The 27,908-nt window shown below is 36.3% G+C and overlaps 2 protein-coding genes across 3 annotated transcripts in view; one reads left to right on the top strand and one right to left on the bottom strand.

Annotated features, from left to right (window-relative positions):
- The first annotated feature begins 649 nt into the window (after nt 1-649).
- LOC127938923 (transmembrane protein 165-like) lies at nt 650-9,017 on the top strand. The gene is made up of 6 exons (XM_052535840.1): nt 650-956; nt 2,555-2,786; nt 6,349-6,524; nt 6,641-6,823; nt 7,572-7,677; nt 7,778-9,017. The coding sequence occupies exons 1-6, from the start codon at nt 819-821 to the stop codon at nt 7,852-7,854; spliced, it is 912 nt and encodes a 303-aa protein (XP_052391800.1). The 5' UTR covers nt 650-818; the 3' UTR covers nt 7,855-9,017.
- A 1,803-nt stretch (nt 9,018-10,820) lies between these two features.
- The window catches only part of LOC127938573 (circadian locomoter output cycles protein kaput-like), a 55,325-nt gene continuing 38,237 nt past the window's right edge, over nt 10,821-27,908 (bottom strand). For both annotated transcript variants that reach the window (XM_052535284.1, XM_052535283.1), the window contains 17 exons: nt 26,018-26,109; nt 25,847-25,936; nt 24,995-25,115; nt 24,708-24,821; nt 23,396-23,514; nt 22,998-23,080; nt 20,287-20,393; nt 20,006-20,153; nt 19,783-19,858; nt 18,859-19,003; nt 18,649-18,749; nt 18,426-18,515; nt 18,109-18,267; nt 17,793-18,032; nt 16,771-16,955; nt 16,187-16,460; nt 10,821-14,933 (listed from right to left, as the gene is read on the bottom strand). In XM_052535284.1, coding sequence (XP_052391244.1) covers nt 14,631-14,933; nt 16,187-16,460; nt 16,771-16,955; nt 17,793-18,032; nt 18,109-18,267; nt 18,426-18,515; nt 18,649-18,749; nt 18,859-19,003; nt 19,783-19,858; nt 20,006-20,153; nt 20,287-20,393; nt 22,998-23,080; nt 23,396-23,514; nt 24,708-24,821; nt 24,995-25,115; nt 25,847-25,936; nt 26,018-26,109 — 2,447 coding nt within the window. In that variant the 3' untranslated portion in view covers nt 10,821-14,630. The remainder of the gene's footprint in view (nt 14,934-16,186; nt 16,461-16,770; nt 16,956-17,792; nt 18,033-18,108; nt 18,268-18,425; nt 18,516-18,648; nt 18,750-18,858; nt 19,004-19,782; nt 19,859-20,005; nt 20,154-20,286; nt 20,394-22,997; nt 23,081-23,395; nt 23,515-24,707; nt 24,822-24,994; nt 25,116-25,846; nt 25,937-26,017; nt 26,110-27,908) is intronic.

Here is a 27,908-nt window from a genome sequence, read left to right as displayed (position 1 = left end):
TTAGATGTCAGCAAATAGCTTAAAAAGGAAATGGCTCTTACCACATATTAGCTCTCTTAAGCCAGCTTCCTCGTCGTCTACAATTAAGATATTTTCTGCCCTTTTCCTGTTGTTGATTAAGTGATGACAGTGTTGTTTATTTGTTTGTTTGTTTTACTTTATTTGTGCTTGCATATGTACAAGGATAGAGGACAAGCCATAAGCAAATACTTACAGAGAAAGGTTAACAAATATAAAATATCAATGATTAAACAAATGGGCCTTTACAAGCTATTTCAAGATTTTACACTTACATTTTTTATGAATTAGTTTCAATAATCTTGAGGAACAGTATTGCAAAAACAGTGCATAGAAGTGTTTATGTATCACCATTGTTCAGAAAAATAGATTTTATTTTTTAATCAGCTTCTAATAATTATATTTCAGAAATGTGTAACAAAGAGAAGGTAAACTAATGTCTATAAATTATTCTTAGAGCTGAGTCTCTAATCTCATATTTCCCTTTTGCGTTGCAACTCTACCTACCTTGAATGCGTCCTTAACACACGTCATTGGGAGTGACGTTTCGACCAATAGTCTACCTCTGTTTCAGTGACGTATGTCTCTACTGTAATCGTCTATCTTCCAGGTGACCAATCGCGATCAGTTTTCAACCGATAGTTTTGCCTTAGCCTTTGTCATCGGTCTCTCCGGAAAGATGGCTTCGGTGGGCTAGTTGGATCAGAACGACGAAAGGTTAATGTAGATAAATTAGCGATTCGATTAGCTTGATTTGCGAAGTATTACCACAGCAGAAGTCATATTAGGTAGCCCTTAAAATGCTTCTCCGGGCCGGAGAGCGGTATGGCGGCGGCCGGTTGATATGCTTCATTATTGTATTGAACGCCGTGTTGTTTTCAGGCGGAGTTACAGCAACTCAAGAAGAGAATAAAGTCATTCAGGAGCAGCCCGCGGAGGTTCGTATGGAGCATTTATCTTCTTTGCTAGATAACATTCATGTAAGAATTTTTATTAACACTACAAATGTGTCAAAGAGGACTTGTGCTGGAAGTAGCCGGGTAATTAGGCTAAGTTAGTGGCATTCAATGGTTTGGCTAATAGATTTGTTTATTAAACGGATGAATGTAATTTTGACAAGCAGGTTTCATTCAGGGGATTCTGCTGCATCATCGACATTTTTTAGAATTTCGTATTTGTTTTTATGTGTTTTTATGAATAAGCCGTACTTTACTCTTCACATACATGAGCGGGGAGAGTCCGGGTGCAGATCAAATGAAAAACCCAGGTGCATCGGTCTGTATTAAGTGTTTTTGTAGTTTGTTGCTACTTTTCTTATGTTTTAATATGTTAAGTTGATCGTCTAAAAGTCAGTGGTTCTCAAGCAGCTAGGGCCTCAGCAGATTTTCAAGGGGGCCCCAATATATCTTGAAATTATTTATATTTAGTTATAATAACAAGCAATTTAACCGATTGAATATTTTCAGTTTATTTGTTTGAAATCTGGGGGCCTTGGAGTAAAAAAGGTTGAGAACTACAATGAAAGTACTGTAGTATCATTTTGACATTCATTCACAGCACACATATATAAAATAAAAAATAGTATAAGTTTGAAAGGTTAACTTGCTGGACTGAATTTATAGGTTTACCTGAAGCGTTTAGGAAACTATTAGAAAGCTGAACATTTGTAACATTATTGTTCAATTCTTTACATTCTATATGTAACTCTTCAATATATTTCTTCAGGCAAGGTGTTTGGATGAAAAAGCAATCATACTATTACAGTCGTTGACAATCTCAGGAACTTCTCTTCTGAACAGTTCAGTTTTCCCAACATTAAAGGGGTCATGAACGGAGAATTCTAAATTCCCTTGATCTTTTAAACGTATAAAAGGTCATTTTACTTAATAAATAATAATAAATAAATAAAAAATCTATAAGTTTCAGAACTCAAACTTTGAAGTAGAATTTTCATAAACATTGTAACTAAAAGATGATGCTGTAGCAACCATATTGGATCTGATAGTAAAGTCGCACCACCCAAGTGTGAGTAACCGTTTTTATTACGTGGTGGTCCCTATATAATAGCTTTGTCTGTTTTTACAGATCATTTTATATGTACTGAGTATTTGTGTTTTTAACCTAAATCACAGCAGTCATCTATGAAAGATGTAGCCTGTCAAACATACACAACTGTTAGCCAATCATAGCAGTGGACATTTACTTCCGGGTTTACAATCCCCCACGCATATTCAAAACAGTCCATTCTGATGAGGGGGTCAAAACAGGACAGAAAATAGCCAATTACTTCTAAATAATCTATTTTTTTTTTAAATGTAAAAATCTTGATGGCATTATGAGTGGACCATAGAGAACAGTACGAAATGATAAACAAAGCCAGTTCATAACCCCTTTAATCCTTGCTTTATAGATAAAAATACATATATTCTTATATTAAAATGCTGCATTGTATCTATAATTGTAAATGTTTATATTGCTCCATATTTTGAATAAATGTGTTGCCTTTTGTAACATCTGAATCATAATTTCTGTCCAGCTGCAGAAGGCCACCGTCGGTCTCGCACCCGGCCCGGCAGTGAGAGCCGATGAACTCAATAAAGGAAACCTGGGCTTTATTCATGCCTTTGTGGCAGCCCTCTCAGTCATCATTGTCTCTGAACTGGGAGACAAGACGTTCTTCATCGCAGCCATCATGGCTATGCGCTACAATCGCCTCACTGTTTTGGTGGGCGCCATGTTGGCTCTGGGACTCATGACGTGTCTGTCAGGTAGGTTGTTCAAAACCACTTTTACTTTTGAAAGTGAAAGTGAAAGTGACGAAAGTGACGTGACATTCAGCCAAGTATGGTGACCCATACTCAGAATTTGTGCTCTGCATTTAACCCATCCGAGTGCACACACACAGAGCAGTGAACACACACACTGTGAACACACACCCGGAGCAGTGGGCAATTATTTAAATCATGTTCAGAGGCTGATATGCTTCACCTCACATCTCCTCTTCCACTTTTCACCAGTTCACCAGACTTTTGGTGTCAGATGACTTTGTCACAAATCCTGTCTATTACATTAGTTGAATAAACTGTTATCTGTCATAAATTTAAGCTAATATTAAAAGTAGCAAGATTTTAACGAAATAAGACCTTCCTCTTTAAAACTGGGATATTGTCCTGTCCCCCCTCAGAGTTCTTGATCTCAATTAAATGTATACTAATTTGACCATTAAAATTATACAGTAATATAATAATGTTAACAGTCTATTGGATTTATTAGTAATTGCAAAACAATGTTTGGTCCCTACTGAGTGAAAGCTTAATTTATGTCATATTTGCAATAATTTGACCTGTCATGAGAATAATTATTTATTTTTTTGTTGTCACCTGTTTTTACAAATTTCTGGGTTCCTTTTCAATGTAAGTCTTGTGAGATGTTTACAGCAGTGTTAATTTTGACACGAAATTTTAATTTAGTTTTAGTCTTAGTCTTTTGACTATAATTCTTTTTAGTTTTAGTCAAGTTTTAGTCATCTGATTTGTTTTAATTTTAGTCTTATTTTAGTCGACTAAAATTGCTTGGTATTTTAGTCGACTAAAATTGCTTGGTATTTTAGTCGACTAAAATAAGACTAAAATCAATAACAGATTTACTAGACAATTTTTTACAGCTGGTATAGGAAACAAACTTAACCAAAATATATAAAACACAAATTCAACTTTATTTCAACACAACTGTGTCTTTATTTCGATTCAAAAGCTTTTATGCAGCAACAAACACTGTCATGATAATGTAAACAATAACTAGCTGCCAATTGACCATCAATAAAAGAAAAATAACCTTAGGTCCAGGACCTTAAAGCTTACAGCTGAGCTGAACAATAAGTGCATACATTTAAAGTAAATATTTAATAAGTTGGCAGCTAGGTGGATAAAAAAAGTAACAAGATTTTATAAGGTATTCATTTGTCTAGCAATATTGTATGTTTTAAATACTACAATATTGCTAGATTTTTTATGTATAATGATAGGATGTGAACATTCATGTTTCACATGACTAATATAGAAATATTTGTGATATTGTCAACAAGTAGAACATTATAAAATATACTAAACATTAGTATTAATCAAATGTATTTATCATGATATTACGTATTAGTATTGTGCTCGCATCTAATTTGAAGAAGGGGCTATTTTACAGTACTTTTCAGTTCGTAATATTTAATGCTACAACATCTACGCACTGCACTATTCCAATTTTGCTTAGCTCAATAAACAAAAGAACATCGTTGTAAAATTACATTTGAGAAAATGTCCGGGTGGCTCGTCTGTAAATGTCTTTTCAAATTGGTTGTGTTCTTGCCACGAATGAGCGCTCTGCGTGCTTTACACTTTGTTTTGTTTTGTTCGTCGTCAAACGTGAAGTGAGCTGTGGACATTTTGTCGCTCTTTTAGACAGTAGGGACCGGAAGTTTGCCGTCACACCGCTGTAGCCAAGAACGTAAAAGTCACTAAGCGACGGTAAAACAGAACAGCACAACGCAGCATTAATTCATTTATTGAGATCCAAAAAAATATATAATTTAAAAAAGCAAGAGAAGGATTGCTTTTGGCGTTAAATGAAAATCTTTTGTCAGAAGAGGAGTTTTTAATATTGTATGATGTAAATAAGTCTAAAAACATAACATTTATTTACCTAACCTCTCACGTTGTAGCGACTCCGGCAAATCAGCTGTTCTACCGTAGTAGACCGTTAAATTAGAACGTCACAAAGTAGCAGTTAAATTCGCGCAGGCGCAATACAACGCCAGAATGGCGTTGCCGTTCCACCAGAGGCTGTTGCTTAAAGTCCCTATCACCTCTTCGAATGCCGACTTCCCGGGAGCTCATAAAAACTGAAAACCTTCGCTTCACGTCTCAATAAGTCAGGCTCTGATTGGTTCTCTTCTCTCATGCAGTCTGTTCTGTTTTGCCGGTTCTTTTGCTCATTCCTCGCATCTCTCCCGTCTGCTGATTTGATTTTCGTCACAGTCTATTTTCGTCTCGTCCTTTATTCGTTGACGATAATGTCAATCAATTTAGTCATAGTTTTAGTCTCCATCAGTGCCTTCTATTTTAGTTTTCGTTTCGTTTTCGTCGGCAAAAATATATTTGTGACGAAAATAATGACGAAAATATTTAGTCAACGAAATTAACACTGGTTTACAGGTTATCATTCATCATGCAAATATAATAGTATATTTGAAGAGATTGGTTCCAAAATGCAATAAATGCCATAAAATAAAAAAAAGGTCACGCCGAAATCGGTATTTTATCTGGTCGGTAATAAAAAGTACATTTTTAATTTTAAGTATGTGATGTCCGCCATGTTATTCTTTCATGTTTTCTCCCCCATCTTTCCAAATCACGACAAACAGTAGTCTCCCTTCTCTGCAGAATGTGATACATCCGCTGAACCAATCACAGCACACCATTCCACATGTTGTAAACCGTAGTGGCAGTGCTTTGAATACACCAATCATCTTGGTTTTCATTCCTCTTTACTACTAGTTTTAAGGCGAAATAAGCATGAATGAACATCACATGCCTCATGTAATCGCTCAATCAGCATTTCAACCACGGAAAGACGGCAATAAAACAGATTTTGTAGAAAGTGAAGTGGATCTGCGTCCTGCCTACACTCCTGTTAAAGCAAACGCAAACACATGCCCCTGACCCTTTTTTTAAATTAGCTTGACTGGTCCAATTTTTTCTGATGATTTTCCATATAAGAGGCTTGTGTTAAAATAAGGTAAACACAATTCCAGTCTCTTCCTGAAGATTGTGAAAAAGCCTGTTGGCGTCTCAGTTCGCTAAGAGAAGCCGTCGGTCTCAGCTGTCAATCATGATGTCACACTTTCTTTTTTATTGCATCACATAACTGACAAAAACCAAACTTATTTTAAAAACGAAAACACCCCAAACTTACATCAGCATGATAAAATCTACATAAACCATGTTTGAAAACAAAATATTTAAAGTGAAATTTAATTATTTAGTTTAATTATTTACATTTTTACTCAAATTAATCCAAATTGATTTTATAATGTTCTGGAACCAAACTCTTTACTTTCCATCCATCCACAACAATATCATCATGGTCATAATATCATGATCTAAAAGACTTCTAATGACAGGCATTTTTGCCTCTTTACCACTTTCTTATATAATTATAAGGGTAATATTTTAGTTTATAATTCAGTGCTTAGGCCACCGAGTGTTTATCTACCGTGTGTTATTTATGAAATCCTTTGTATGCATGAATGACCTATACCTCTTCTGTATGTCTTCTCTTTAGTCCTGTTTGGTTATGCCACCACCATTATCCCACGGATCTATACCTACTACATATCGACAGCGCTGTTTGCCATATTTGGTTTGAGGATGCTGAGGGAGGGACTGAGGATGAGTGCAGATGAAGGGCAAGAGGAGCTGGAGGAGGTCCAGGCTGAGATAAAGAAAAAGGATGAGGAGGTAAAAGCTTTCTAACTCAAGTCAGTTTGTTCACAGGTGTGGCTAAGTAACATCCCCTACATAATTGAAGCATCTTATCTGACCTTTTGATTGGTTGATTTCCTCTCCTCTTGCAGCTTCAGCGCTATAAGCTAGCCAACGGCGCACCCGACGTGGAAGCAGGGACGGCGACCATGTTACCTCAGAGGAAGTGGCACAGCCTGATCTCACCTATATTCATCCAGGCACTCACCCTCACCTTCCTCGCAGAGTGGGGTGACCGCTCTCAGCTTGCCACTATTGTGCTGGCTGCAAGAGAGGTATCCACACAGGAAACAAAATTAGACCTTTTATTATGAGGTTTTTTTTTGTTTTTGTTTTTAATTTCAAATATTGTCAATGACCATAAAACTGTATTATATAAAAAAAATTCTAACTTGGATGAGATCTCTATATAGTTATGTATAAATTTCATTCTTTAGATTTTTATTCTGCAATATATTTCATAAATAATTAACTTTTAGTAAAAGTACTTTGTCACTTTTTACCCATGTAAATGTATTTATCATTATTAAAAAAAAAAAATGGTTGCGATATATTTGTATTTATTATTATTTTTAAATGCATTTTCTACTAAAATGGTCAATTTTAACATTTTTAATATATTTGTAATGTCCATTTAAAAAAAAAACATAAAAAATTGATATATTTTTATTTATAATTAATTTTAAGCAAACCTTCTACTAAAATACTTGTAAAATACACATTTCACTATTTTAAGTTTTCTTAATGCCCAAGATAAAAATGTATCTTGTATTTATTTTTATATCCAGGTTAACAGTTATTTATATTTTATATATACATATATATATATATTTTTTTAAGGATATATTTTAAGATACATATTTTTAAGATTTTCAAATTATTTTATTCTTAATTATATTAGACTTTCATTCTTCATCATAACTAATTAACTTAAAGTAATCCAGCACTCCATATCACTCATTATTAACAGCTAGCAAATTAATTATTAACATGAATAACTAATTGGCCGGGTTTGTGCTGCAGGATCCATTTGGAGTAGCAGTTGGAGGAACATTGGGACACTGTCTGTGCACAGGCCTGGCTGTTATCGGCGGGAGGATGGTGGCTCAGAAGATCTCTGTTAGAACCGGTGAGTCATTTAGTGCAGTACATTATGCTCTGTTGGTTTGCATAAGCACTGACCTATATCCAGATTTATATGATGATGTTTCCTGTTGCTTTCTCTACAGTTACAATCATTGGTGGAATTGTTTTCCTTGCCTTTGCGTTCTCCGCCCTCTTTATTAAGCCCGATTCTGGATTCTGATGGAAGAATTGGACTCTTGGTTTCATTTTGTATATATACCACCCAGACCACGTGGAAGAGCGAGAGACTGCACAAAGACTGCAGATGGCTTGTTTATATGTTTGAGTAAATCTCTTTTGTTTAAGTGAAGTATGACTGAATGAATGAAAGAAAATCATTTACTGCTCATGACTTAATGAGCATTTTAGATTTTTTGCTTAATCCCTCCATGTTTTTGTCTTTCTTTACTTTCAACCAGACTCTGTTCTATTTTTAGATGATCATCATATTTCTCCTGACTGTATGCTGCCTAAAAAATTAAGTTCCTGGCATATTGTAACATTTTAAATAACAAATCATGAATCTTGTTTCCTTATTATTTTACCAGTTTGAGCAGTGTACTATGGGTAAATACTGGCCTGGTACCATTCTACTTTATTCAAGTTCAAGCTTACTTGATTATAACAACTTTAAAACTAAAACCAGATGAAGCACTGTCACTCTTCTCTATGACTGTCTACCCACTGCACAGCAGTGAATCTACTTATGTCTCAGGAGTATTTAGTGGGTAAGAGCCTTAGCAATATAATGGTCAGTACTGAATTGAATGCTGAATTATTGGAACGGTCTGGTGTCTAAACTGCCTGTTCATGGTTTGTCCTTTATTCATACCATATTACCAAAGGCTTGAAATGTAGTATGAAATAATGTCAGATCTGATTGCATCATCACATGTGGCCTTTAAACACCATCACTGTATTTACTGGTCATGATTGAGCACTCATGCATTTCTGCTTTTGTGTCACTGGTCATAAACTTTTAAGGACTGTCATGCTTTAGGAAGCTCCCCTGAAAGAAACACACGGCATATGTTTGCGTGCTTATTGTCTAGGAAGACTAAAATTTATCAAGTCTGCCCTTTTTTTTTTTTAAATGGTTTTTATTTATTCTATTATGGAGCAGAGATACTGATATTTTGTCATGGTTGAAGAATTGTTCTATTGAGGAGATTTGGTGCATTTTTGTTTTGTGTGTTATATATATATATATAGTATTTTCAGGGTGACTGTCAATATTTGACAGGGGTAAACTTTGGAGATTGTGCTGACTGAACTAAAATAGAACAACTGCAAAAATATTATTCCTGTAAATATTGAATAAAAAAAAAGTCAGTTTGTCTGTCAGATGTGGTACTTTTTTTTCAAAATGCTGAAACGGTATTAAATCAAGAAGAAGATGTATTAACTCTACACTGTTATGAAGCACAATTTTCAAAGATGTTAACAGAAATATACAAAAACATTCTGCGGCCACGAGTCACACGCTTCATTAGATGCAAAAGATCAAACCACCTGCGTCTGCAAACAAATGACACTTCAGCTTTCCTCAAAACTAACTCCACTCTCTTATAGACATTTTTTCCCCAATTATTTTTAACCAACTGGTCTCAAGGTAATTTTTCACAGCCATTAAGTTAATTAAGATGTCCTAGACTAATAATATAGTATAGTTCAATACATGAACGTTTAAACGTGTTCCATAGAGTCTGACAACCAGAGCGTGTCTTCAAGTTTTGTCTTCATTTTGAATAAAATTCCTATAGCTTAATATTTTGAAAACTAAGAAACATGGTAAATATTTTGATTACATGTGCTTGTGCTATATTAAAATAAATCCCACTTGTCATGGATAGGCTACATGTATACATTTTTAATGAGGCCAAGACATAAGGTAATTCAGAGATTTTCTCTGGTCCATACATTATATTTATGTTGCTTTTATACAACATTTTAATAAACAGAAAGTGAGGGTGCGTTCGCACTAAATCGTAATTATAAGATTCAAATTTGTAAAAAGCATTCAAGTCCTCGTAGAACTCGTAATTACAACTTGTGAACTGGGGATTTTCTCATCTCATTCTAGTAATGGCTTTCTGAAAATAAAGAAGACCGTAGTTTCGCCAAACATTGTTGTGTCCCATTTTGCTAAAGGAGCTATTACCACTGATCTACAATAGAGAACATTAGAGGGATCAGTGGCTATTACCCACCTTAATCCAGTAGAAGATCTACTCATTTCAGCACAACACACTTAATACAATCAAAAGACTGAAGAGCAAACACTAGAGACAGACTTCATTTATATCCCTGGCTACTCGCACTCTTCACAATAGAGCAGCACAATATATCAATTAAAATAATATTTAGTATAGAAATTGTTAATGGATGATTTAGTATTTTACAAATGTAGATTACGTAGAGGTAAATATAAATAACGTTGATACTGCAAACTTGAATATAAACTTTGATATGTGTTACCTGAACTGTGGAAATGAAAATAAAAAACTTTATTACCTGCACTTTGGTAAACATATCAATCTAACATGAATAAGTTAACTTTGATAAAGTGTTAAACATTTCCTGTACAACACTGTTGTGTATTTACAAAGATGTTTGCCATGGACAAACAAGCAGACAGATGTGATGTGATGTGACCGAGCTGGCTGCTGAGGCAAAACATGGGAAGTGGTTGTGCATAGTCCATTACGAAGAGATGAGAATGTAGCATAACTTACATTTTTAACCGGATGTTTGTCTGTTTTTCCAAGTTCGGATTTGATGAGTGTCTCCTAGACAACAGTGGAGTAGTTATTCCTGATTTGAATCTTGACTTGAGTAAAAAAAAATGAATCGGTGGAATGATTAATTGATTCACTGGAAAAATCCCTTCAACCAAAGCACAACTCTAATTTATGAAACTTATTTAGAGGAAAACAGTCACACCCAAAAAATAAAGGAATAAAAACAGTCAACACAATTTATATGTATATATATATTTATATATATTTTTAAATAATTTTATTTTCAAAATTGAATAAGGGGAGTAAACGGCACTGTTTGTTTAAAAAGGTTCCATTATTTCAATGTTAAATGTAAGAATGGCCTGGCTCATAAAATGAACCCAATACAGCACACTGTTTTCAGATATTTCCAGAGGTCAGGAAAACAGAGCCAAGCTCTGGTAACCCCCGAAGGAGGGTTAACATTGGACGAAACCTAAAAAAGGTGATATTTTAAATCTATTTATAAGTATATTTAAGTAATTTTCTATTTTCCCCCACATTAATGTGTACTGACCAGATCAATTTCATGAGCCAAACACAAGTGCTCTGCAAAGAACATCACACGTACAACGATTAAATGATAGCAAGAGAACACTGATAGACATTCAGAACTTCTAGTGCGTACATCAGAACTACAAAACATTTAACATGGTTCACCACCCCCTTTTCCACTGGGCGCTTTTACTATTTCAAAAAACAAATTGAACAGGATTTGCCAAGCTCTCCCATCTTTCCTCAGAGCTCTTTGGGTTAATTACTAAACGCCAACTGAGGAGCATCGAGCACCACAGACAATTCAGAGGTACATAGAGGGCAACCATTTTATATCATTCTTTTTTTGTGGCTCTTTACAGTAAATGCAAAAGAACATGTGTTATTGAAGAGGTCACTATCACAAGATCAAGGAAGGAAGAGAAAGGAGGGGCAAGATTGATGTGGATTTGTTATTATTCTGAACCAACCTGAGGAAACTGTAGTATTTCTGTTACCGTAGGGCTGACATAATACAAATCAGTGCAGAAAACAGAAAAACAACCCCCTTAAACTCTGTGTCAACAGCTGACATCTGATGCCTGTGCGAGAGGATGCACTATGCATCAGAAGGTCATATTCGACCCAGCCTGAATTTGTACAGGTGTCCTATACTTTTTAAGCAAGACTTAAAAAAATGTTTTTTTATAACCTTCAAGTACCCCAAGTCTGCAGCAAACATGAATGACCTCTCTTACTCGGGCAAAAGCCTTAAAATAACCACTTCCTGAATTCAACTGCATTGTGAGGAGAAAGTTCAGCTGGTCCTCCAGTGTGTCACAGTTCGTTTAAATCCTTCGTTTGAGGTTACAATATGGAGTAAGCTTAATTTCCGGTTCCCTTTCATAGCAAAAGGCATATAACAGTTGTTTACACATCAACTATAGTCTATCTGCATAAATTCTCTGTTCTGACGCTGTTGTAGAAAAATAAGAACATCTAACTTTTCAATATATTCCTCTTTAAAATATGTTACTTACTATAAAGCTAAGTGACAGTTTTACATTCAATCAATAATCTCGCCTTGCTCATTCTAGCCGTGCCATCATACAATTTCTGTGGTCCTGAAATGTACAGCCATCCATTACTTTTACATGACCACAAAAACCAACACATTTAGTGACCGTCATATTCCAACTCAAAGGGTAAAAGAACAACAGGGGGAGTTAGATTACATACTGCATTATCTTAGATCACTTGAGTTATTCTGCTATTGTGGGGATACTGCAACATGAACATTCAGACTGGCACTTTCATATATAGTGAGGTCTGATATGGAAAATATTTGAATGAAGAGGTAATATGGCAATCGTGGCCTAATGTTTGGAGAGTCTAACTTGTAACCCAAAGGTTGCGGGTTGGAATCTCGGTACTGGCAGGGATTGTAGGTGGGGAGAGTGAATGACCAGTGCACCCTTCCACCATCAATACCACAACTGAGGTGTGCAGCTTTGAGCAAGGCACCGAACCCCCAGCTGCCAACTGCTCCGGGTGTGTGTGTGTGTGTGTGTGTGCACATGAATGGGTTAAATTCAGAGCACAAATTCCTAGTATGGGACACCATACGTGGCTACACTCACTCACTCAATATTGCTCATTAGTGCACTAATTTCTGATGTTTAGAAGAATAATTTAAAAAAATAATAATAATGATTCACATGATCAATAAATAAAATACTAAATCTGTCCTCCATAAGTGCTACCGGTTGATAAAACTGAGCCTTTATTTAGTTTTCTTCATAAGGGTAAAAAGGAAAAAGAACAAAATTTTTTAAAAAAAAAAAAATAATTTTATATATATATATATATATATATATATATATAACAACAATTTTACTCTAAAGGTGTGACCTATTTGACTAGAGGAAAACAATAACTACTTTAGAACATTGATGATGGCTGACTACTAACAAACGTCTCAGAGCAACTTTGGAGAAACTTGTCTTGTCAAGCATGTTAACCAACTACAATCTGCCATATCTGGATTGTAATACTAAAGGGGCCAATAAAACGGAATCAGATTGTCAACATTAGGGTTGCTTTCTGTGCTTTGGGCAAAGAGCTAGAAGTTGCTAGGGACTATGTCAGCGTCAAAGAGGTACTAGTGAACTGATACATTCCTGTTTTTCCAGAGCTGAGTGGAAGAAGCTTAAAAAAGTCAAGTCACTATCATTGAAATGCCGTCGTTTGTCAACGAGCGGAGACCCAAGATAGACAAGTGAAAAGTATTCCTGCATTAAAGCTGTGCAAATATCTGATAATTTTCTATCTCTAGGTGATAAAGAGGTTTGGTTGTGTGAAATTATATTTCTGGTTTTTCAAACCGATTTAGTGAATCAAATCTAAAACACTGTATAACAGTGTAAACAACCATGTAAAACTAGAGGAAGCTATGGCTTAGACTTATGCTAATTTATCTGTATCATTTAGGATCATACACACTATGCCATTATATTTTTCCTCATCATAACCCTGCTGTTTTAAGCATCAGTTCCAGTTCAGCAGAGTGTGTAAATATCAGCCGTACTTAAAAGCGAATGGCCGCTGAAAGCCGTAATGATTCTGCGCTAAACAGTCAGAGCACCGTTTCTATTGATTTTTTGCCTAACCGCATGATATACTAAATCTAAAGCCTTCTCTTTAAACTATTTACAAACGTAAAACATCTCTCTGAAATATTCATATCTATATATTTTCAATTACTAAGGTATATAACATGATGCAAAACATCTAAAGATCACCTGTTCCTTTAACAGTTTACTTAAACACAAAGGCCCTTTTAAACCAACTGTGACACAATCTGTGGATCCAGCACTGCCTGCTTGGCAGACACACATACACACAAACACATGTGCGCAAGCACATACACACACTCTTACCCCCATCCCACTGGAAAAAGGAAGTCTGTGAAGAGATCAAACATTATGTGTATTAAGTTTAGCTTTTTTCCTCTGAATATTAGAAAACAAAAGTATATTCAAAGCTACAAATAACAGACTATGCTTTTCATCTCATGCATCATATAAAATATTAGTTTCTCTTTCCTTTTGTCCATATATTTACAAATTATTTTACAGGTGAACTGTACAATAAAAGTTGAATCCACATGACATTCTTAAAAATATTTTCTGACCCAAAATTACTTGCGACAAGTAAAATGAGGAGGAAAGAGGAAGAAAAGGGAGGACCGAGAGAAAGAGGCGCCGTTTGTCGTTTGTCCTGCAAGATTTCTTCAGGTCTGCGGCTCGTTCTGCATAAATTAAACCTGTGAAAGAGGGATGACGGCACACAGTGGGCATACGAGACAAGGGGGAAACAGTTATTGTGGAGGAGACCGTTTATGGAAAACCAGATGCCGATGATTCCTTGCCAGCCTGCAGAAAGTTCAGCATTCATGGTTGGACCTCTCCCAGAATTCAGTGCAAGCAGCTGTTGATCAACTTCCTATAGGTCGAAAAGGGCATGGGGTTAAAAAAAAAAAGGACACCCGTTTAGGCCCTTCACCTATAAGCAGTGCAAGGGTATCTGAGAGGGAACAGTACAAATACTGCTATTTTTCTAGCTCCAAACATCCCCCTCAGAAGCCCCTCAGCCTGCAGGACTGCTCAGTGGTGATCTGGTCGTGTAACTGACGTGCAGTCAGCTACTGAGGTGGTGCGTTGGACCGGTCCATGCTGTCTGAGCGATGAGCTGCCAGTTGCTGTTGCAGCTGCTGCTGTTGTTGCTGCTGTTGCTGCTGCAGCTGCTGCTGCTGTTGTTGATGCTGCTGTTGCAGCTGTTGTTGTTGCTGTTGATGCTGCTGATGCAGTTGTTGCTGCTGCTGTTGCAGTTGCTGCTGCTGCTGTTGTTGCTGTGTTGCAGCTGCAAAGGTGCCTTGCTGCTGCAGGGGAAACGCTGCTTGAAGGATCAGCTGGGCAGATTGGTTGCCATGTAAAAGCCGAGGGGCCTGCAGAACAAATGCAAAATATAAATATGTAACTTTATATAGAGAGATAAAGAATTTATTTATTATATTTGACAAAATTTTTCACATTTTGAGAAACCTATCACATGATTTAAATACATTTAAAATTTAAAATGAATAAAAAAAAATTTAAATGTGTGTGTCTGCATGTCCTTTAAATGCATGTCCGTAGATCTATTCTATTCTATTCTATTCTATTCTATTCTAGTAATTTAAGGGCAAAAGGTCTTTTTTTAGCTATGCATGCAAGAAAAATGCTCAATAAAGAAAAAGCTGTCACAAAATTTTAATCACTTTTTAAAATTTTGGGAATAAATTGGCAGAGCTCTTTTATTCAGCTCAAACCAAGCTGCAGAAGCGTTATAAAAGTAGTCCATAGAACTTCTGTGCTGTATTTAAAGTCTTCTAGAGTCATGTGATAGAGTTGTGTGAGGAAGAGGCAGGGATTTTAGGTCATTATTCATAGCAAGTCTTCACAGCCACCCTAGCTCTCCATTTTTTATACAAATTGTCAGTACGAAACTGAAATTGTGACAGTGTTTTCCCTCACTATTGTGACACACATAGACATGAAACGGCTATCAAATGAGAAAAAAAAAAGTAGGACAGGACTTGACTTGATTTTGTCCATCTGGAATTGATTTGTTTGTTACTCTGAAACTGATCCTGGAATTGGATCATAGAAGGTAGAAACTACCGTATTTTCCGGACTTTAAGTCGCACTTTTTTTCATAGTTTGGCTGGTCCTGCGACTTATAGTCAGGTGCGACTTATTTATCAAAATTAATTTGACATGAACTGAACCAAGAGAAAACATTACCGTCTACAGCCGCGAGAGGGCGCTCTATGCTGCCAGAGACGATGCTCAGTGCTCCTGTAGCCTACAGTGAGCAGCATAGAGCGCCCTCCAGTGCGACTTATAGTCCAGTGCGACTTATATATGTTTTTTTTCCTCATCATGACGTAGTTTTGGACTGATGCGACTTATACTCAGGTGCGACTTATAGTCCAGAAAATACGGTAAATGAACGACTGCTGGTGTAAACATAATTTTGAAGCTTCAGTCCTCATTTATCATCCATCAAATTCTTCCAGGTTTCACTTTTTTCATGACGTGTAAATGATTAAAGAGTTGCAATTTTTGACAGAACTCTATTTAATCAATAAGTTGACCAAAAATCTGCTACAGTCAATGAACGGTAAAAGGGTCCTAATTTTCCCTGTGGAAGGATTACCTGTAGGAACTGCGTCTGCTGCTGGGCAAGCTGGGCCTGGGCCTGTCCTTGCTGCTGGGCAGTTCCTGTAGCTGTCTGTGACTGCGTCTGAGCCTGCTGCTCCTGCATTTGTGCAGACGGCTGCTGGGTGATGCTGATTGTTTGAGGCTGGCCCTGCTGCGGGGCAAACGCAGTCACCACCTGCCCCATGAACATAGTGGTAGGCACCATAACAGCACCACACGCCATTGGGCCAGTCACTAGCTTAGTGAGGAGCTGTGGGGCCGCAGGGAACCTGTGGGAGGCAGGACTAAATCTTATTAGTTAGCTTTGATATGAGTTTCTGTTGGGATCAGTTGTACCATGATATGGTCAGGAGTCCCCAGGCATTTTCAGAGAATGTTTTATTGTTCATTAGTAAATAACCAGCATGTTATAGCCTGCAAAGAAGGTATATTTACTAAAAGGAAATGGAGGAGACATGAGATTAATGATCCTTTTTAACTAGTTTAGTATTCAAATGTGCTTATTTAGCTGGGTACGTGCACTTCATGTTTATAATGAGGCATAGTTTCAGTGCATGTTTGTAAAAGTGTTTCATGTACCGTATCTGCCGGTCTTGTGAGAAGGTGGCAACCGCGGCTCCGCTGGGGCTGCTGTTCTGGGCTAGGCTTGTGGAGATCTGCACAACGTTGGCCTGCGCCGGCTGAGAGATCATCATGGTGTTATACAAAGATGCAGGCAGTGCTCCCTGAGGAGACTGCAGTGTGTGAGACGTCCTCTGAGACTGCTAAAAAACAGACAGAGATACAGGTGTTAGTCTATATTTATGTATACATTTATATATTCACATATATGTACGCAGCATATTATACCGGATGTTATTTATATACTTTTGGATTTAATAGAAGGCTGGTTTTCTTTTATATCTGAACCTACCACAGATTTTATTTACAGAGAATATTTTGACATTTTTGGACTTAAGGTTGAATATTCAGCGAAACTGCACATTTTCACTCTTCTAAACATAGTAATGTAGCAGTGTTCTTTTAGTATTCTTTATATTTATTATATATCTATTATTCTTTATATTTATTATATATCTATTATAATTTTTATTAATATTTTTATCTTTATATTATTATTATTTTTTTTGTCGTTAATTTAAGTCATTTCGTTATGTGCTTTTGTAATTTCTTTTTATTACTATTTAGGTTCAATTTAGATTAAGTTCAGTTTTTATATTCATTCAGGGGTTAGGAGAAAGTATTTAATTTAGTTGTCAAGATAACATTTTTCGAAAGTTTTTAAAAAAAATCTAATATCAAAAGTTTATTTAATTTCAGCCTTATTCAAATTTAGTTTTAGTTTTAGTTAATGACAATCAAATGGGATTTCCTATCATAAAGATAAAGGACTAAACTAGATTTTTTTATCCTAATAAATGACATATGCTAATTTAAATATGCTAAATATATTTAATATGGAAACCAAATATTGCTTTGATGAAAATGTCTCACATAGATGTGCATAATGTCAAGTTTTAGAAATAAATTTGAATTCATAGTACATTTTTTGCTACGTCTATTTTTCGAAGGCATTTTCATAGAAAAGCTCACTGTCTCACCGGAGTTATATTGGAGCTCTGATCTCTGAGAAGGTTCTGTTGTTGTGGCGGTGCCTGCTGAGGATGCTGTGTGACAGTGTGTTGTGTCCCTGTATGTGTGGATTGCAGGCCACTTTGCAGGCCTCCTGCCGGCACCACCGCCCCCTGCATGGACAGAGAGCCCCCTGGCTGCACGGATGATCCCTGCGTCAGCTGCACTGAGCCCAGATTGAGACCACCGCCTCCGGGCTGCAAGAACATCTACAAAGCCAAACAAAAGGGTGTCAATTTGAGGCAGGGGGTGCACCTTTAATCAAAAGCTAGGGGGCGCTCTTACCTGTAAGTTCTGTCCTTGCACCCTCTGCAGCTCCTCCTGGATTTGCCGCAGTTCATCTTGTTGTCTCTGGATGTTGGCCTCAATCATGCGTGTGCGCTGTTCCAGCTGCTCCTTAAGATGCTGCATCGCATCCATCTGCGTGGAAAACTGCAGCACCGGCTACAACACGATAAACAGCACCAGGTATAATATTTTCAGTAGGCTTCAGGTGTTAAAGCATTGACAATCATGCTCGCATTTAGTGGCATCAGGCACTCAGAGACCTGAACACTAGTAAGAGTCATATTTGTGAATGCAGAAAAGGGATGTTGAATTACCTGCACACTGGGCTGAAGTTGTTGAGGCTGCTGAGGCTGAGACACAAGAGATGCTGCCATCGTCTGTCCTGTGTTCTGAGAACTCATTGACTGAAGAGGGACGAATCACAAGGTCAATACTCAGTGTGGACTATTTCATGTTACTTCATAATTGTTGTTTATTTCAATATTAAGATGGGTTTTGTGTTTGGACACTAGCTCAGTGATTATGACATGTACCAACCTGACTGCTAATAGAGGACCTCCGCTGTGATGTCATCTCAATGGCTGACACTGATTGGCGGGGGGGTGTGCCATGGTCTGTCTGCAGCTTTGTCTGTGTGGCTACAGACACACAAACATATATTGGTCAGTCACTGTGAGTAAACATCTGAACATGCCGTGGCTGTGTTTTGTTTGAGCACCACCTTCTCTCTTTGGTATGTATACATACACGTAGGGTCCGAGACGGCGGTGTGTGAGGAGGACTTTCGGGAGCTCCGTGATGAAGCGGAGGGTGTGCGGCTGTGATCGAATCGCTCTAGCGCCTCCTTCAGGCTGGAGGTGTTCAACTGGGACTCAGAGCCGGAGTCCTGAGACTGAGCAGAGCGAAACAGAGTGGGATTAAAGGATCGTTCTGGGCATTTGTGGCACAATATTGATCATCACTGAAAACAACGGGGGGGAAACATTCTTAAAAAAAAAAAAAAAGGTTAATTGAAAGGTTTATTAATCTAACATAATTATATAAACTATAAATGTATTCTCTCTCTCTTCCTTCGACTTGCTCCCTTTAATCAGGCGTCGCCACAGCACAGTGATCCGCACAACCGATTTGGCACGTTTTACCCCAGATGATTTATAAACTATAAATGTATTCAATTTATAAAATTAATACAATACTGTGAATGTAACATAAAACAATAAAATGTTTTAGTTTTTTTTTTTTTTTTTTTATGAATGATGAATTGAAATGTTATAAGAAATTGAATTTGTGTAAATACTATTTTATTTGCATGTTAAAATGTAATAAATTGTTAATAAGAACAAAATGTATTGAATAAAAGTATACATTACGAAACAAAATATTAAATATTAGTTTAAATATATTTTACATATTTATTATATTTGTAAACATTTATATAATAAAATGAGCACAACTGACTGCATCTTTATGAATAAATAAGAAATATTAAAATTAAATTATTACACATTAAAATAAACAAGTTATATAAAATGACTATTAATAGCATAACATTTAATCAAATGTATAAAGAAATGTCTGTGTAAATAAATGTATCTATTGAAACTTTACACACTTTAGCCTGTTATAATGATGGCTAAAGGGGGTTCAGAACTGAATTCAGAAATGTCTCACCTTGTCTGCTGAGATCTCAGGAGGTGATTCCTCAATGCCCAGCTCCCTGCGCTGTTCAGCCCTCACTTCAGCATAACTGAGACAAAAGAAAAGCATTATTTAAAAATAAAATAAAAATACAACTAAGACTCTCTCTATAAAAAGAAGCGCCACAGCCTGCTTTCTATGGCAGCAGTTTCTTTCTTGCTAGTAGTTCAAACGTCACATGTTCTGACACCCTCACCTGACCACAGTGTGCGTGCAGACGATGAACTCCGGCCGTGAGTTCCACTGGTGGTAGGTGATATAATAGTGAGTCTGAAGCCAGATCCACTGCTGACCTTTAGTCAGGAAACGGTAATAGCATGACTTCCCCTTACCATACTGCATCACTGCATGGAGAGAGATACCTTATTATTACAAAGTCAAAACTCAAGACAGTGCCATTCATTCATCAATTTCAAACCATTGTCCATTTTAAAAACTGGGGAGACACGAGTACACACAAACAGTAGTTGAACTCACAGTGTTCATGGCACTTGGCCAGGGTCTCCAGGTCATCCACATGATAGTAGTCGTACCCTGAAGTACCCAGAACCTCAAAGGGTAGGTAGCCTATGATGGGGGGTGCCCTGCAAAATACAATAATGCAACTTCACATCATCTGCATACACGCATTCAGTGGGGTCCTTCTTAAAGTATATGAAAAATATGTGAACTGACTTTGACTCAAGGAACAGAATTTAAATGGTTAAGAAACTCATAAAATGCATATTTCTATACTCTTAACAGTTTGTTAAATAACATTTTGCACATTTCAACAATACTGAAAAAATCCTACAAAATTATTTGATTTTGTTAAGTGTCTGAAAAAATATTTGTGCCCTTTATCCATTGTAACATTTATATGGCGATTATTATTATTTCATTTTTATTTATTTATTTTTAATTGCATTTTTTTTATTCTCCAAAGCTCAGACCTGTTAAATGTGCAGGTGATTTTCCCACCACATTGAAGTTAATAAAGTTATTAATTTACCTTTTAATGCATTTTCGTAGTATTAAAGGTTTTAAATGTTATAGTTTACAGATTGTGATTTATTTATTGATTTTAGTCAGACTAAACTGACACCACTTTTTTTTTCAAATCACCATTGTTCTAAAGAAACAAGATACAAAAGTTTTACTTTATGACTAGAAAGAATGTTTTTATAATAGAAAACTAAACTGAACTGAATTCAAAACTTCTCCAACTTCTTCATTTTTTTTAATTCAGACCATCTTTTATTTTAAACATTTTACAATTTTAAAATGACCCAGTGCCATTTTGTTTTTTTTTGTGCAAAAACTGTTTTCTTGGAACAGATTTCCAGGCATTCCTTGAGTCATATGAAAATGTTTTGGGATAAAAACAGCATAAAAAGATCTGAAGTGCCACTAGCTTCTGCTAAACAACTGATAATGTGGAAAACCATTTGCTTTAATATCTAGCATCTGTGCCAATTAAACGCTAGCAGCTATTCTTCTGAAATGACTCATCTAAATTCAGTAGAAACCTTTCCAAGCATAATGAGTGTCATCATGAGCGTCACAGGCTCACACAGCCTGAAGTGAAGGACTTCCCTGAAAACCAAGTACTGTAAAGAAATGGCATCAAGACAATAGTTCTCACCCTTTTCGACTTCAAGGCTCCCTACTGTCCACAACTATATTCTAGGGCAGATGTGTCAAACTTCAGTCCAAGAGGGCCACTGTTCTGCAAAGTCTCCAACCAGCCCCAAAAACACCTGTCAATGCTAATCTGTCACCAACTCACCGTCAATCAACCATTGGGCTAAATAATGGGGTTTTAAACCTTGATGGTTCCACACCACTTAAAGGCACAATATGTACGTTTTCACAGCTAGAGGTCGCATTTTTAAAACAATAAAAGCGAAGCCTGATGACGCTGTGAAGAAGACTGTAACGATGGGAGATTTCATTTTGACCCTCCAGAGACGTCCAAATCAAGTTCATGGATGTAATGAATAATTGTTTCTATTACCTGTACCTTCCTAAGTTATTCAAACAGCGAATACATTTTATAGAGAAAGCGAGCAAAGAACATTTAACGTTACATTGTCAAAGAACAGTATGCCTGACTTAAGCTCTCTGAGTTTAAGCACTTTCAAAAAACTGAATGAATAAATCTCTTACTTACATCATACCTACATCTGCACTTTGTTGTTTATGATGAGAGAAAACACTCAGTGAGCGCGCACTGAACAAATCTCCAGTGTTTTAGAGATGACTATGATCTAATGATCTAAACGCATCTGATTGGACGCTGATTTCATAAACTCAACAAACTTTGTTGTGATTGGTTATAACCTGCAACACTGTAAAAACAAAGATTCATGGTGCAACATTGACTAGATCTCAGTTTTATTCTGCAGTCTACACTTGTCATTTCATTTTAATTTTATTCGTAATTGCTGTAATGGATTTAGTTTATCTGCAGCTGCATTTTTGGCATAGTTTCTACAAGCGGAAACCAATAGCGCATATATTATGTAATTGATGAGCCATTATTAAAAATGAACCAGAATGAGCCATTATTAAAAATTGCAATTTCTTTGGATTTACAAATCCTTGGGAACTTTTGGGATAACGTAAGTGCGCAACTGCATGAAATATATAACAATGTTAAAGTGTTTTTTTTAATATTTTATTACAAATATCTTACATATTGTGCCTTTAAAAACCAAACCATGCACCTCCGAGTTACCCACAAGATCAGTCACATATTTTATTCTCTCCTTCAGGGTAAACTGTACTGCTAAATGGACTGACAGGCATTTAAGCTAAACTAAAATATATTTGAATGTTATTTCTACTAAAACTAGCATTTCAAGTAGTAATTATCCTAACATTAAATATATTTGTAATTATACAACTGAAATGAAAATGCAGCAATTTGGTCCTTAAAATAATATTCACTTGTAATATCAAGTAACATTATAGTGAAAATTATAATCAAATACTTATCAAAATCAGTGTGAATGACAAAAAAAAATAAATAAATCATGATGATTTATAATATACTTTAAAGGAAAGCTTTTAATTTGACAATATTACAAAGTACACTTTTGGGCCTAAGTGAAACAAACTAGCAGATCTACTCTTTAGTTTTCTGGGAGAGGGAAGGTGATGTGTGTGCTTGACAATGAGCTCACAAAAACAGATGAAGTTTGTACCTGTGGTCCAAGAAGAGGAATTTCCACTCTAAACTGTGTCTGGAGGTGAATTCCTCATTGGGCTCCTCCACAGAACACATTTCCTGTCATACAGAGGTTATAAACAAGAACGTTACTACACTTCTAGCAGACAAAAAACAAAAACAGAAACCAGGTGACCTACTTCTCACACTGAGTGCTTTGCATGCTGGTCATTTATCAGAGTCTTCAAAAAACAAAGGCAACTCTTGCACAAACATGTACAGTGTCTATCAGCACGCCCACACACATACATTCAAACTGTGTCACGAGGAACATGTACATAACAGATCTGAGTGAAGTTGTCACTGTCTGTCAGGCAAATATGAAAAGTCACAGGACCAATGAGAAAATGCCAAATCGGCTTTGGCTCTACCTACCTTGATAAATTGAGGCTTGGCTAACCTCACAGTTGCTATGAAGCACACTCTGTCTTCAAACATGGGCCTCAGCGATCGCTGGATCACTCCCTCAAAGCCGTTACGTGTTGAGTTAGGCACTACAGAGGGAAAGAAGGCAAATCTTCATGAATGGAAGTGTTTTCCGAGAAATTATAAATAATAAGCTTATTTTATTTAGTCTAACACTAGGGGGCAGCACCTGCGAGGAAACATTAATTCAGATATAAGAAACGTTTTTTTCCTCTAAAACATTAATTTTCTGCAGTGTTCATTTTAAGATATAGTTTGTCTTTGACAAAAAAGTTACATTGAAAAAATTACATTACAAAAATTACATTTTCAATATATTGTTCAATGACATTCATTTTAGTCTATTTTACCCACACTAATATAAATATTAATTGAAAATTAAATATGATCCTTATTCTTTGTATTATTATTTAAAGGAATTAAAATTGACAGTGACCAAAAGTGATAGTAAACATTTATATGGATATTAAAAAAAAATGTTTTAATAATGTTAACAAAATGAAAACAAAACCAGTGAATTAGAATGATTTCTCAAGGATCATAAATAATCTACAAAATTTGTATTCAAAAATGCATTTGCAAACGGATGAAAATGTATCAAACTATAACAAATGAAACTTGTTTGTAAATGTTTATTAGTAAATTTTAAGCATTTAAAGGACTTATTAATCTGAACTCGTGTAATAGAATAATGCATATTCTTATGTATATCTATTTTAATTAAAGTGGTTTAATCGTCATCAGTCTTTTTCCATCTCATCTAATCTTTATTGTTGCTGAAATAATAATAATAATAAATCTAAACATGCTGTATAAAACTGCTGTATAATTAAGTCTATTTGTAGCTCAATTCTCTGGAAAAGTGTAAACACAGTGGCTCTGTGGAGAAGAACATCAATCTGTCTGTTTGATCATTCCAACCAACGCTGGCTCCACCAATAGTGTGAGTTTGAGCTGGGAATATATGTGTGTATAAACAAAGGCTGTTTGAAAACCATCATTCATTATTTTTACAATTAAATTTACTGACGCCCGTCAAATTACACTTCACCTTAAGCCAAAAACGGTCAACTTTCCATCTCAAAATCTGGGTCAGAAGCCTGTTTCTCTGGCAAACTGGCTTTTCGCAACACTTCCTATTCAAATAATGATCCTTGCTCCATCTACTCTCAAATAAGAAGCGCAAGCAATCAAGCACTTGGCTGCGTAATTCAATAAATGGATCCATATGAAAGACTCAGGCACTCGTTCTGACACTCACCAGTGTTGAGGGACTTAAAGTTTCCGATGAACTTGACATACTCATAAACGGGCGGCTCTTTCGGGTCGATCGTGCCCCGGAGCATGTGGCAACAGAACTCTAACTGGTTCTTTGCTGCAGGGAAGCAAACAAAACAAAAACAAGAAAACAGCATTAATGAGCTCCAGTCTAGTGATCTGTGCTCAAAGAAATGAGTCAATAACAGAGAAAGAGACAACAAGAAACCAATTTTATGGTCAAGAGGTGATGTGAAACATGAAAAGACAGCATGTATAAGTGATTCTTACTTTTTAGGTAGTCTGGGGTGAGGGTCTCTCCATCCAGCATTTGTGTGGACAGGGCTTTATACACCTCTGAGTGCTCACCCAGTGGAAGGAAATTCAACAGATTCTGATCTACAAGATCAGACTGAAAACACAACAACAGACATCGTCAGTATCATTCGTACTTACACAGTAAAGTCAAATCAGCCACTGTATTCATAACTGCATTGTGATACTGCTCATTTGCATATGGCTTTTGCTTAGTCGGCGGTCACTGACGCTCAATCCACTCTTATTGAATATGAATTATATTCGGTTGCTTTGTAGCTGTAAAATGCTCCCAGTGTGGTTTGGTTAGGAGTTTAGGACCAGTTGTACAGACAAATAGTTGCTTAGCAATATCATATTCATTTAGATTTCATATTTGCTTTAATATTCTTAGTAGCTTAGTGAACTTCTCACATGAAATTAATTTAAGGACGTTTCTGTCAAACTACGATTTCTTTTTTATTTCTACGCATTAAATAAATCAATAGCGACAGTAAACCATTCCATCTTTCATTTCGCTAAGAGTCCTAAAAAATGTTTCTACAAAAATATTAAGCTGCTCAACGGCTTTCGGCATTGAAAATAATAAAAAATGTTTCTTGAACATCAAAACGGCATATTAGAATGATTTGGAGTAATGGCTGCTGAAAAAATCAACGTTGCCATCTCAGGAATAATTTTTTTTTAAAATATATTAAAATAGAAACTGTTTTTTTAAATTCTAATAATATTTCTCCAAATCACAGATAACTGATTTTACAGAATACAGATTAATTACTGATTTTTACTGTCATTTTGTTTAAATGAATGCAGTGTGTTCATACTCACAGGTAGATGTTCTAATAAAGACGTGACACTTTCTGACACGTAGATTATGTTTCCGTCCGTCATAATGGCCAAAAAGAAGCCATCTAGTGCCTAAAAAACAGAACAAATTAGTTTTTAGTGTTTATTGAATGAATACACATGAGTAGGGGGTTTAGGCAAGTGTGTATGCACCTCCAGCATCAGCTGTGTGAACTCCTCATTGCTAAGGAAGGGCGGCTTCCAGTCCTGACGGATTTCACTCGACTCCGACTGTGCGGCAATTTCTGAGGGAAAGAAAATACAAACTATGAGGTTTCAGTTTTGAATACAGGACAAAGTACTAAAACACACAAACTTTATTTCATCAGGCTAAATAAATGTTTTGTTATTAAATGTTTTATTAATTTTAAATACAGGGGGTTTTATATTTTTTGGACATTTCAGTTTGCATTTTAAAACATTCATTGTGATTTATCTTATTAATATTATCACTTTTACCTTTTTAATATATTTGATCATTTTCTAATATTCTCATATGTATAGCGCACACAACGCTTTTAGAAAATGCACCATCCACAAAAATGATGTCAAATGGAATCTGTCCAGAACCGTTCTTAATTTCTATTTTTATGTTGTCTGTGCAATCATTTCTGAAGGCTGTTTTTCTAATAGTTGAAAGAGCTACCACTTCGTTGTTTCAAACCCGTAAGACCTCCGTTAATCTTTGGAACACAGTTTAAGATATTTTAGATTTAGTCCGAGAGCTCTTAGTCCTTCCATTGAAACTGTGTGTATGGTATACTGTCCATGTCCAGAAAGGTAAGAAAAACATCATCAAAGTAGTCCATGTGACATCAGAGGGTCGGTTAGAATATTTTGAAGCATCGAAAATACATTTTGGTCCAAAAATAGCAAAAACTATGACTTTATTCAGCATTGTCTTCTCTTCCGTGTCTGTTGTGAGAGAGTTCAAAACAAAGCAGTTTGTGATATCTGGTTCACAAACGAATCATTCGATGTAACCAGATCTTCTTGAACCAGTTCACCAAATCAAACTGAATCATTTGAAACGGTGCACGTCTCCAATCAGCAATAATCCACAAATGACTTAAGCTGTTAACTTTTTTTAACATGGCTGACGCTCCCTCTGAGTTCAAACAAACCAATATCCCGGAGTAATTTATTTACTCAAACAGTACACTGACTGAACTGCTGTGAAGAGAGAACTGAAGATGAACACCGAGCCGAATCAGATAACGAACGAACGACTGACTCATTCTCGAGTCAAGATCCGGTTGCATCGGTTTTCGGATCACCAGTAGTGATGGGAAGTTTGGTTCTTTTCCGCGAACCAATTCTTTGGGACAGTTCGATTCAATAAACCGGTTGAAGAAAACGGTTCATCTTTTGCGCTCAAAGTAATGGCGTAATTTATGATGATTGCCCTTGATTCAAGCCTTCGGTTTACCTGCGCTCATAACATTAGCACAGAATCAGTTCAGAATCAATCACCAAAAGAATCAGTTCGGTTCAGATGCTCTGTGTGTCAGTCTGCTTCACACTGAATCACACGTGCAGTATCATCAGCTCCTCGGTTCTCAAATCGGATGCGTGTGACAGAAATGGTTCTTGACTCGTGAACGAGTCAATTTCTGGCTCAGCTCGGTGTTCATCTTCAGTTCCCTCTTTACAGCAGTTCAGTCAGTGTACTGTTTGAGTAAATGAATTACTCCGGGATATTGGTTTGTTTGAACTCAGAGGAAGTGTTAGCCCCAAATGATTCAGTTTGATTTGGTGAACTGGTTAGAAGATCCGGTTAGATCGAATGATTCGTTCGCGAACCGGATATCACAAACTGCTTTGTTTTGAACTCTCTCACAACAGACACGGAAGAGAAGACAATGCTGAATAAAGTCATAGTTTTTGCTATTTTTGGACCAAAATGTATTTTCGATGCTTCAAAATATTCTAACCGACCCTCTGATGTCACATGGACCACTTTGATGATGTTTTTCTTACCTTTCTGGACATGGACAGTATACCGTGCACACAGTTTCAATGGAGGGACTGAGAGCTCTCGTAC

The sequence above is a fragment of the Carassius gibelio genome, chromosome A20, assembly GCF_023724105.1.
Source record: "Carassius gibelio isolate Cgi1373 ecotype wild population from Czech Republic chromosome A20, carGib1.2-hapl.c, whole genome shotgun sequence".
Lineage (NCBI taxonomy): Eukaryota > Metazoa > Chordata > Actinopteri > Cypriniformes > Cyprinidae > Carassius > Carassius gibelio.
This window is presented reverse-complemented; position numbering and strand designations above follow the sequence as displayed.

Bases quoted from the DNA above. Each gene is read 5' to 3' on its own strand.
- LOC127938923 (XM_052535840.1), top strand. From the start codon at position 819: ATGCTTCTCCGGGCCGGAGAGCGGTATGGCGGCGGCCGGTTGATATGC. The intron at 957-2,554 runs GTTCGTATGGAG...ATTTCTGTCCAG, and splicing joins TTCAGGAGCAGCCCGCGGAG to CTGCAGAAGGCCACCGTCGG. The intron at 6,525-6,640 runs GTAAAAGCTTTC...CTCCTCTTGCAG, and splicing joins TAAAGAAAAAGGATGAGGAG to CTTCAGCGCTATAAGCTAGC.